The sequence below is a fragment of the Aptenodytes patagonicus genome, chromosome 1, assembly GCF_965638725.1.
Source record: "Aptenodytes patagonicus chromosome 1, bAptPat1.pri.cur, whole genome shotgun sequence".
NCBI lineage: Eukaryota > Metazoa > Chordata > Aves > Sphenisciformes > Spheniscidae > Aptenodytes > Aptenodytes patagonicus.
Genome location: NC_134949.1, coordinates 140,486,195 through 140,498,326, shown reverse-complemented (window position 1 = coordinate 140,498,326; position 12,132 = coordinate 140,486,195). Strand labels below are relative to the sequence as shown.

The following is a 12,132-nucleotide window of genomic DNA, read 5'->3' as shown; positions in this document are numbered from 1 at the left end:
TACTAGACGGGAGGTGAACTCCTGACATGCAAATAATCCCCATCGGGGTTGTGCTCTGATTTTGATGCATCCCAGTTGCATCCCTGAAGGGAATTTCTCTATATGAGTCTGTATAAAGCTGTCAGCCCTGTGATATTCTCTGTAAGTTCTTTCAGTGTTGTCCTCCTGTTTAGTCCAGCGCTGTTTCTTGGAGAGGACTAGAGGAAGAGCAGCAAACAGAAATCTGTCTGTGAAACAGAGCAGGAAAGTGAGCGATTTCTCATGGCCAGTGTGATCCTTAGTCACTACAGAAATATTCAGTTGGAGAAGAGGGGTTGAATCACGAGCCACTATTTCTGGGTGGGATGAGGCCACCAGGTTTTCTTCCATTCTAGTCTCCCCCAGGAGTAGTCCAGAAGAAATCTGCTTTTCTTTTGTCCTCAGTGAAACATCATCCCAGCGTCTGTTGTTCTGAGTTGCCCATTTAATAAAGCTGTCTAAGGGAGATTTGTATTACCTGTATTTAGGAGAGTTGAGAGTGCTTATTTCAGATACAAGTGGCTTCACAGCACAACCTTGATTTTCATAATTTTCCCCAGGCCTGACACCTTCTCTTCTGGTACCATATCATGTCATGTTGTAAATGCCTGGTGGCAGGCGCTTTATTGTCCTATAACACGTGCACACGTTTATCACACGGTGCATTGGCGTGAGTAATGGCGTTCCCAGCCTGAGGTCAACCAACGGGAATGAGCTGATGACAAGATACATGGGTGGAATAACAGGATGAGGAAGAAGAGCATGTATGCCTATCTGCCTCTGTGTAGTGACACTGAAGCAGAACGCTGCCCTCAAACCCCTGGCTCCATCTAGGCTATCTGTATTGTGTTATATTTTCCCTTTTACACAGTAAACTGTTTCAGGATCACATCCTCTTCTTAAACAATCTGTAAGTCAAGGTAAAGAGAATGCTGTAGGATAGATACCCAGTGACACCTACAAATCCACAGAGTGCTTAAAGTACCAATTCAGAGATTTATTTTAATTGTTTGTGTTTTATATGAAAAATGCTCTCCCACAAAGAATGCAGTCACCCTAACTAAATGTGTTATGTAAATTCAAAGATACCCACTCACATTAAGCATTCCACATACACTTCTTCAGCATCTTTTGGAAGTAAAATACCTTCAGCTGTTCATTGTAAAGCTCTGCTATGGCATTGCCATGCCTTACCTCTAGAAGGCTCAATACCAAATTCTGTCTTTACCAGCTTTTGTTTTTTAAGGAGCCTTTTCTTGGAAATAAAGGGCCGCAGGGAACTACAGCGTTTGCCTTTTCTTTGTCCATCCTACTGTATGCGTTCAGATTGCCATGCAGGATTACTTCGTTGTTTTGCTGTTGTCTCAGAATTCCATTTTGTGTTGGTGTGTTTTTGAAATAGGAACCCAAGTCTCCACCGATGTCTCCAATCTGCTCGCCTCCTGCTTCTCCATCTACTTACCAGAGAATACCCTTAAGTTACGGATATGGTAAATCAAGAAGTGGGCTGGAGCAGCAGCATGGAGGTAGGATAAAAATTGGAATGGGCATATTGTATTCAATTCTTTTTTTTTTTTTTTTTTCTTCTCAGCAGCATCCAAATTTCAAATGCAACTGACAATCAACCTAATAATTTTAACATTTAATTAGACCTGTATTTTGGAAAATGATTCAATCATCTAATTCTATTTTGATTGTTCAATGCTGTTCGCTTTCTGGTAAATTAATTAGATTTATGTGTCGCTGCTCACAGATAAATGCTAATACCTAATCTCTGACAAGAACTATGTGCAATATAGCCCAGTGACAGAGTGTGAGTATTTTTAGAGTGCATGATGCTTTTGGTTTCATTAGAGGGGAAGAAAAGCCCAGTCCTGATTTCAGTAGCTGCTATATTAGTTTTCAGATTGGCAGTGAACCTTCCTTTGCAGGAAAGGATAATAATCTCTCTGGTTTCATAATGGAAAGAACAATAGGACATGAATATAAAAACAGTCCCACAATGTAACTTAGGCAAAACAGACAAAAATAAGGCACTACGTAGATGCTCTGTCCTTGATCTCACTACCATTAGAGTAGGTGGCAAAACACCTTTAGTAAGAGGGTAGTGGGGCAGAAGCCAGTTTTACTAAGGCTTTACAAGCTCCCGTTACCCTTAGTAAGTTGCCTGTGCTCTCCTAATTACAACATCTGGTGACCAAGATGGTGGCAATAGTAGGCATTGGCGTATACCATCCCTCCATCATCCCTCCTGCTTTCAGTTAGTGTGTTTGCAGTGAGTGAGGAGTGGAGCTTGCTAGTCCTTCAGCTGTTGTCCTCGTTTACAAATGAATGAAAAAACAGAGCTGTTACAACATTTTGAAACTCACTACAGCCATGGTAAGAATGTGTTCATCCTATCAAGTGGCCTTCACGTGAAAATCGTACCAGTACTGAGTCACAGGCATTCATTTGCCAGTTAGCTAAACTGCTGTTTGTTCAGAGATGGGATTTTTCCCCACCTGACCCTTGGCAGAACTGATAAAAACAGTGATGGTTGACTTCCGAAATAAGCAACACTAGCGAGTTTGTCTTCTGGTACGACGCACGTTCTGCTCCAGTGAAGAAGACATGTGGCAGATAGCCCACACACTGAAGAGCCGGGCAGGAGGTGACCATTGGGAGCAGCCGACCGTGTTGCATGTTGTGCGCTCTGCTGTTTTCTGGGACTCTGTCCCAGATCTGTCAGTGCTGGGGGGGGGAGGTATTTTGGGTGTTGGGTTTTTTTTCCTCTGAATTTGGTTGCAATCATAACTTCAGTGAAAATTCTCATGGCATCAGCGGCTGTGCAAAGTGAGTAGAGGCAGCGGCGTCCAATCCAGCTGTCAACTTCTTCTAAAATTAATTATTCAACTGCTTGAATTTTTAAGGTGATAAAATCCTAGAGGTGTAGAACACTATGTTTATTTTCCAGAAAGGGAATCTCTCCTATTTTAATCCCACTGGGGGTACTTCAGCCAAGTGTGTTCTCAGTGGCAGTAAGCGGGTAACATTTTATGGCCCATGCTGTAGCAAGCGCCAGGCTAGGTGACCCGCTGGTTCTTCCTGGCCTTTAAGATTAGGACCCTTCCACTTTCCTGAAGAGCAGTCGAAAGGGTGGGTCTGAAAGCCACCGCGTTAGTGTATGCGCAGGAGGTGCTAGTGCCACAGCGCTGAGCTGGGTGGGCTGTTCTGTACTCCAAGTCTGACCCTGAAACGGGACAGTGTGTCTTCAAGGGCAGCCCTTCGCACTGCAACCGTGACTATGTACTCTTTTTTTTTCTTGATAGTTTTGGAAGTTTTTCTTGGTAGCAAACACATAGCAGAGTGGCCTTGTGCTTAAATCTCCTCTCCAAGGGCATCTGTATGTTTCCCAACTTCCTTCCTGTGTGGTGTTCCCCCCCCACCCCAAAATTAGAAGTTACTTGTACAGGCATAAAAATAGATACCAATACAGGATAAGGCCACTCAGGAAAGCAAGGGTGATAGGGCTATGATTCTTAAGGTCTTCCTGAGCTCAAAATTTTTAAGATTTCTTGGTCTTGCTTTTCATCAAGAGTCTTTTAAGTTCTGTCTATCTAATGCAGACTGTCTTTGTAGTGGTACATTTTAAATAGGCTGGCAGCAGAAGTTTTCAGCTCTGTAAGAGTTTGCAAATGAGTTGCCTTTGTGTTTGCATACTTGACCTATTTTTAAAACATTGTTCTTAAACGTGCTGTTATGTCACCGCTTACTATATTTGCTGCAGTGGAACGTAAGTGACTTATTTTAGCAAAAGAAGAAGTAATTGTTACTTTTCTTTACTAGCTTTACTGCAAATAATGTGAAGTGGTGAGTCGTGTATTTTGATTTTCAACAGAAATTAGGGAAGGGGTAAGAAGACTATATGGAAAATTAGTGATGTACTGTTTGATAGCATTGTCAAAGCATATTTTTTTGCAGCTCAGTTGAATTATTTCTTCTTATTTGTAATGCCTTCTTGTGCTATATGTGGCTGTAAGTATAAAAAAATGTATACATATATAAACAGGCTACTTAAATATGTATTTCAACATGATGAACAATGATTTCGGTTATCTAGTAATATATAACTGACAGTTACTATCAGTAATGTCTGAAGAAGAATGATGTAATGTGAAAGACAAGTATGTGGCTGGAATTTTGTTGCAGAAGACAAAATGGACTTTGATACTGTGATACTAGGTTCACAAGCTAGATTCTCGACCTTGTGGTATTTAATTATTTCCTTTAGCCTAATAGAATCTTTTTGATTATCCTTTCATTTATATACTATTTTATACTATTATATTATTAAAATTTACTATTTTAAATGTCTGTAGCTCCTTATGAAGTCAGACACTCTACTCACCAGCAAGATGGACCATCATCAGGGAATTATGGAGCCAAACCTGCACACTGTTCAACTCTTAATCGGGTAATGAATTTTATGTTTTTCTTTAGTAGTACTATTAATAAAACAATAGAGAAATTAAAAAAAAAAAAGGCAGAAGAATTCTCACTTCAAAAGTGAAGTGTTCTCCATGGTGTTTTCAGACTAGAGGCTGAAGTGTGCTTTTTTAGTATATGAAAAAGAAAAAAACAAAGCTGATGGGAAGGAGAAATTAAAATAAATAATCCAATTAATTAAATTGCTGAAGCTAAGTAGAATGAGAAGGACCAAATAGCATAGATAGGAAAACTAGACTGAGAATCTTCAGTTCAAAAGTAAAAAAAAAAATTGAGGTTATCCTAGCAAAAATAAAACATTTTAATTTAAAATAGATGAGGTTTCACAGAGATTCCTGCTTGATTTAGAATGCCACCTATAACACATGCACAGAATTTATGACCTAATATTCTGCGTATTCTGTTTTTATTCCTCAGTTGGTTAAATCGCATCTCAAACAGAATAAGTGAATTTCTGGATATTTGTTTGCTTTTATGAGATGGGTCCTATGTTTTCCTGCTGGTTGCAAAAGCAGATCTTTCCGATGTTCCAGTATGCCTGCTGTGCAGTGACTATGCAAACAGGTAGTTTGCCCTATGGAAGGACAAAGCTCTCCTAAGGGAGAACGTTTCCTAAATAAATAAGACTCAAAGACTCTGTCCCTTTTCCCTAGTGCTAGGGAAGTGCTACCACCCCACAGCCATAATAAAATGTCACCTGAGCCTCGGGAAAAGATCTACAGGTAGTGTCACATAATTTGTGCTAACTTGAAATGAAATTGGGTGCATTTGTGTAGCACTCTGCAATGAAAATTAATTTACTGCTTTATGATGTTGCCTGTTTCGGGGATCTCGATGTATTTCAGAACCGGTGTTTTGCGTTTGAGTCTTAGGAAATGGACAGGTAGGTCAGAGAAAGGGTTGCAGGGCTGGTTGGAGCCTGATTATTGTTCATTCTTGCCCTCCCTCTTTAAAAGTGTTGTCATCCAGGCTTAAATCTTGAATACTAAGTCATTCCAGTTTAACAAAGGCACAAATTGTACCGGCAGCCCGCTTCTAGACACCGCCACCCAACCTCCCTTAAACAAGTCAATCAGAAAGCAAAGACATAAATGGATAAAATGTCCTTCTCCTCCGGAATATTTTTTTTCCTGAAGGAGAATTTTTACCTAAACCATGGGAAGTGACAGAAGGTTGAGGAGGTCTGCAGGGGTTTGCATGTCTCCCTGGCTCGGCATAATGTGTGCAGAGTCACCTGGGTGAGCGGGGGGTCCAGAAGCAGTATAGCTCCGTAGTTACAGCACCACTCCTAGACTGTATTTAGGAGTATGTATTTACATAGTTTCTTAGCAGAGCTAAATTTTCACGCACCCTGCTGCATAAATACAGCTTTAGGTCCTTCACTGGTTCCATCCGTTTCAGGTGTACAGTATGCAAGTTCAGGGTTGTAATGCATGGCAGCCAAAATGAACCCCCAAAATGAATCCAGAGGTAGTGAGATGTGACTTGGACTTTCTTTTTTGCGGTCAGCAGTAGTAAGATTTCCTTTTTCTTTAAGCTTCAGTCATGTAAACTTCCTTTAATTGCCTGGTTAAAGATACCTAATATTAGCCTCAGCTTTAACAGATAAGAAGTGGGACGGTAATCAGGGTGGCCATTTCTGCTTCTCATCTTTTTAAAACACGTGTCTGCTAATAGAAGAGAGTGAATCTGGTTTCTTGAGGTTGCCAGTGCCCTGCTTGACCCTTCTGGCCCCTGCCTGCGGCCGGTGCCAGTGTCCCTCCCTTCAGTCTCTTTCAGCGGAGCGGGAGCAGCAGGACAGCAGCGCCCACTACTCAGATGACCCTTGGAGGATAACGGAGGAGCAGCGAGACTACTACATCAACCAGTTCAGGTCCCTGCAGCCCGACCTGAACTCCTTTATTTCAGGTAACTTTTACCAAACACTGCATGTTGAGTAGAGGGGACCAGGCTGAGAGGTGAGAAGTGTTAAGTAGATAGATTAATTCTTTTTTCTCTCTGGAGTGAGTTTATGAGAAAGAATTGATTGTGTCTTCTTTTTAAAGGCAGACAACTCAAAGAGCAAACCAATACTGTGGCCATTATGTTTTTTCCTAAACATCCTGATTTTAGAAAAATAATTACATCTGAGGGAGAAGTGTTGGCAATTCAGTAAAAATTAAAATGAGCTCTCTGTATTTGATCCACTATATTTGTGAATAATCACACCTGCAGTGTATATTGAGCTAAGTAACCTCTTAGGGTTGTGCTTGCTTTCCCAGCACAAATGTGGCAGCGTCCGTGTGGTGAAAGTGAAGTGTACAGTTAACTATCTTGTGTGGTCAAGCCTGAGTGTTTATGGCTCTGAGGGACTGAGATTTTGACCTTTAGGCGATTAAAAGCAAAGCCTGGAGAGCACACACATGGTAAAAGTATTGTTAACAGCGTATTGAGATTGCATTTCCATCCTGAATAGGAGGATCAGGCTGCTCGGGGGAGGAGTCACTGCAGGTACAGACAGTTGGTCTGGCAAGGAAGACATCACAGGTTTTAAAATGAGACAGCTTTACTGAGCCCTGCTGTATTACTGGGGTTCAGGAGCCTTGGATCCAGCCAAAAGTTTAAATAAATTACCTGCTATTGACAGAAATTAGTGCTTCACCAGTTCTTTGCCTCAGTTAAGTTTCCTTCATATAATTTGCTTGAAAGAGAAAATGGTTGTTCAACAACAGTGTATTTCCTCACAGACTTATATATGTCTGTAACTGTGTATGTATGTATATATGCATATACAACCTCTCAGGTAGCAGTGCATTTTCATTTATGTTGAGCAAGATTCTCAGGCAGTCCTTGCACATCCAAAATTACTGTTTATAAACAATAAATTTGAGCTTCCACAACATCCTAAAATAATTAAGCTGTAGAAATCCTTGCTGCAGGGTGATACAGATGCTAGAGGTTTGTCCAGGTTTAAGAAGTTATTTGAGAAATCTGTGATTGAAAAACCTGTCAGAAGTTACTGAATATTGAAGTGCTGCTGGTTGAGAAAGTTCCTGAATCGCAGGTGGTCAGAGGTTGGGGATATTCTGGAGCTACGTTATTATCACGTGGCTTTGTCATGGTCACATAGTCCTCTCTGGGCATCCAGTGTTGGAGAGGACATGCTGTGCTAGGTGAGTCTTGGACCTGCCCCAGTTATGGCTTTTCTTATGCCCTGCAGTGGGTGATCTGACCTGAATGCGCAAGGAGAAGAGTGGTGTAGACCTTAGAAGTCTCTGAATTACGTTGCCTTACGTTTTGTAAGCCTATATGCAGGAAGGGCTTCCAGGGTACAGGGATCTTGTGCTACCCCTATAGTCTGTGTGTATGGGATGGTGAAATAATGGGTTTATTAGCTAGGAGAAGAATGAGAAGGGCTGTTGTGGCAGGATGAGTGAGAATGCCTGCAGCAGGACAGTAGCTGTGTGCTATCTGAATCTCCTGGGGTTTTTTTCTTTTTTTTTTCCCTTCCCATAAAATTTGAGCCACTGCAGGGAAAAGTCATGGTTGAAGCAGCATCTTGGGAGAGCAGTGCAGACGCTACAGCGCCGTACTGCCATACACATGGCTTCCGGGTGAAGCAGAGCCGTTTGTGTCTGTTATTTCATCACTGGTGACATACTAATTACACTGGTCAGAATCACTAGTACTAAAGTGGTTTTTTTCCTTTATTTATTTTTCCCATATGGAGGGAATGGGGAAATGAGGTCAACAGCTCTGTCTGGCTTTCTTTGTCACTTATTCAGCAAGAGACAAATGATCCAACAGCTATATTAGCATCCAGTTAATCTGAGTGTCTCTCGGATGTAAAGTAACCAGCTGCTTCTGGTGCGGCAGCCCTGGCCAAAGGTAAATAACTGGAGAATTAATTTCCAATGGTTGATAAGGCACGGTTTCCCAACAGGTTCCGTGGCAAAGAATTTCTTCACAAAATCAAAGCTGCCCATCCCAGAGCTTTCTCACATCTGGTAAGTACTGTAATAGTGTTGGGGATGTGTATCCTGTTTTTTTAAAAGACGCTTAATTCAAGAGTTCTTGTTAAATTTTAAAAAGTGTCTTCAATTATAATTATTGCTCTTATCTCCAGAATCACTTTCAGGCCCAAGCAGCAGGGTGCTCATTGCTCTTCCTGACACGCTTGTTTTCCGGAGAGATGTTCGCCTACTCAGCAGGACTGGGAAGGTTTGAACAGCGATATAACTGAGAGCTGTTCTTAAGTATATTGTAAGCAGCATCATTAGCTCAACAAACTGACATTTTTCATGAACTGACACACAGGAGAAGCACCTCTGGAATGTTTTAGATGTGTTGTTGGTTTTATGTTTCTGGCTGTGTTTTGCCAGAGGAGGCCTAATTAATGCCTAATTTTTAGTAAGTACAACTACATAATTCATCAGTGCTTTTCTAATGAACCAGTACACTTACTTTTAATGAGCTTATTTAGAAATGATTGTGGATGGAACTGTACATGATAAAATTTGACAAGGATTCTATTGTATTTTCATAAACAACATGGTGCTTTGTAGTTCAGTGTCATCCTTGCATCTCGGATAAGAAGAACAGACAGTTTTAAATGTTGATCAGAAATGCTGATAGAGGTTTTACTTTTGTATATGCTTTTATGAAGAGAGATGAGAAGAAACGCTTGCAAGAGCCTAAACATCTGTTGGGGTCAAAGAATATGTCTGGAATCTTTTCAAAGCGGACTGTCAGTTGTGAAAATAAAAAAAAAAAAATTGAAGAAACATAGTGTTGGGGGAAGTGAATATTGGAATTTAAGATTACTTAAGAAGAATGGATTAACCCAATATGTTAACAAAACACATTTTATTTCTGTTGTTGACACAAGTTGTCCTCTGTGTAAAATTTAAAGAAAAGTATTCCTTTCTAGTAGATAATTACAATTTTGTGATTATGTGATTTATCAGGTTGTGTTGCTGTGTTAAACACATGGGATGTTTCAGTCTTTGTCACTATAACCTCAACAGCTTGAAAAATGCTCATTACTTTCAAAGAGTAGGAAGTTATATGTTTGTGTTAGTCCATGTGCTCATGATAAAACATTACTCAATTCTGGCAAAGAGTTAGTTTATAAAATTGAATTCTTGAATTTCTGAAGTCCAGTTTTGCTGTTTGAGAAGCATCCTAGAATTAGAGAGAACTGCTTTAGTGAGTTCACAATAACATTTAAACTTGTCAAGAGCATTAATTTAGCTCTTTTCTTGAGGCTAGTCAATGGTGCTAAGTAACCATTGCTGAAGTCCGTTTTTAACTTTTTCTGCTTGAACTGGTTTAAGATCCTGCATTGGATTGGCCAGAAGTGCTTCCAATCACTGAAAAATTAATTTCACCCTTGGAAGTACAGGATATGTATTTCATGTTATAATATATACATACCATCATATTGTATGGTACAATGTATAACAAAAAACGTACTTTATTAAAAAAGAAAAAAGCGGTAAGTCAGTACTAGAAAACTAGCTTGCTTCATTTTCCCCAAGACAAATGTCCAAGTTAGGATCAAGTGCAAATGACAGAGATGCTTGTCTTGCATTAAAATACCCCTTCTCAAAGTTGCATTCCTGTCTCCCCCATGATTGCACGCATACGTTTCCCTGAGGTAGTGACTTGGAAAACGTGTGCCTGTCTTACCCACAGGGAACTGAGCGATGTGGATTGCGACGGGGCGCTGACACTCCCGGAGTTTTGTGCCGCTTTCCACCTTGTGGTTGCGAGGAAGAATGGTTACCAGCTGCCGGAGACGCTGCCGGAGACGCTGCTGCCCGAGTACCTTCAAGCAGGTAATGTCCCTGCGGCAGGTCTTGTTCCTGTAGCCGTCTCAGGAACCCAACGTCCGTGTAAGACATGTTTCATTTTCCATCCTGCAGGTAGGACGGGTTTCTACACTGCGTAATGGCTCTCCGGTTGCTTTTTAATGCATGAGTTTTTAATTGTGCTTACAAAGCAATTGCTGAAGAAGGAATTGTATAAAAGCACAAAATAGTGATGCAAAGTGTAGCAGTTACCTACCTCCTAATGTCTGCCTCTTTGCTCCAGTGTGCTTCAGGTGTCATTATAGCTAAAGTGGCAGATGATTACCTGTAGCAAAGATAAACCAACAAGACTTACATAGTTTTTAACTCTTTTGATGATTTTTCCCTTAAGTATCTTGTCTCTTGAAGCTATTGTTGAAAACAATACTGGACTGCTTTAGAACTTACTATGCTAATATATTTTGTTAGATGCAGTTACTGGTTGTATCAAAGGTGGAATTTTTTTGTAATCCACAGATTCTTCTTTAAGTAATTTGCAGTAACGATACAACAGTTTGCGTATCACAAGGATAAATTAATCCAAAATACAACATACCTCAGTATCAATGTGCGGTGAGAGACCTGCCCTTCCATTTGTTCTCTTCAGTTATGTCTCCTGTAATTATAAATGAACATTGAAATATAAACTGTTCCATCTAAAAAATGTGCATGTCTTTCTAGGGCAAGGAGGATTAATCATAGATCATAATTACAGTGCTAAGGGATAATATGTAAGACCTAATAAAATCTCCATTAAATTTGATGACACTGAATATATTAAAAGACAGGAAAAAAGCAAATCAAGCTGTAGTTAGGAAAATTAAATGTTCACCCTGTATCAGATTTGTGAAAATTTCTGGTGGAGTCGTGTTCCTTATCCACTATCTTCATATCCAAGGGGAGAAGCTCCTGTAAAACTTGCACCTCCAAGTCTTCATCACTTTTAGTCTCTCTAATTACATTCCCTTGTCATAATTACAACCACGCTTTTCCCTCCAGGACCACCACTTTGTTCACTACTCTCATGCCTGTTCTCATCATAAATTAGCTTGTAAGCTCCTCCATGCAGGTTCTTGTTGGTGTGTCTTCACATTAAGGCTTTTTGGGGAAAACTGCAATGGAAATGGCTATCTCTAATAGTAGGGGGTCATTACGTCAATGGGAGGAAGAGCATGGTAAGCTGTGGTTGTTCCCTGGGAGTCCTCTTTTTCCCGAATTTGTCCCTTTCAGCACTGGGGTCTCTACCATTTTCTTAGAAGATTATTGTTTCATGGTGTTGCACACAACCAAGCATTTCAAGCTGATCTACGTGGAGGTGGTGAAGGGACTAATTGTTTGTTGTGGGCACTCTAAATACCTCAGCTAATATGCTAATTCTGGTTAGCTTGAGGGTCTGAAAATGTCTCGTGCTTGTTGTGCTGCCTAGTCAGGATTCAGAAATCTGTCTTTTGAAAGACTTGCATTAATAAAAAGCAGAACATCTCAACACACTGTAACACCGTGAATCACAAGAAAGCATAGAGCCTTGGTTGTATCAACTTCCGAAATGAAAACATCGATAAGTAAGCAAGTGCCTCATACACTTACCTAAAATGTCAAAAGAAATTTCAAAATAAACTTTTTGTTTTCATAATTTGATTTCTGTGAAACTTAGATTTATTTTTTTTTTTTGGCTTGTTAGGAACCCGATGAAGATTACTGGAAACTGTTTTTCATTAGGTGGTTGTATTAGTTTCAGAATGAGGCAGAATTTGGTTCAAGTGAAATATTTGCATCTGATAAGAGTGTTAAAGCTTCA

The 12,132-nt window shown here is 40.2% G+C and overlaps 1 protein-coding gene across 4 annotated transcripts in view; it reads left to right on the top strand.

The window, feature by feature from the left end:
- REPS2 (RALBP1 associated Eps domain containing 2) overlaps positions 1–12,132 on the top strand; it is a 104,015-nt gene that overhangs the window by 38,439 nt on the left and 53,444 nt on the right. For 3 of the 4 annotated variants that reach the window (XM_076356942.1, XM_076356933.1, XM_076356958.1), the window contains exons 4-8: positions 1,421–1,544; positions 4,377–4,471; positions 6,273–6,411; positions 8,426–8,489; positions 10,180–10,322. In XM_076356942.1, the coding sequence (XP_076213057.1) occupies positions 1,421–1,544; positions 4,377–4,471; positions 6,273–6,411; positions 8,426–8,489; positions 10,180–10,322 (565 nt within the window). The remainder of the gene's footprint in view (positions 1–1,420; positions 1,545–4,376; positions 4,472–6,272; positions 6,412–8,425; positions 8,490–10,179; positions 10,323–12,132) is intronic. The other variant, XM_076356950.1, reaches the window with a different exon arrangement.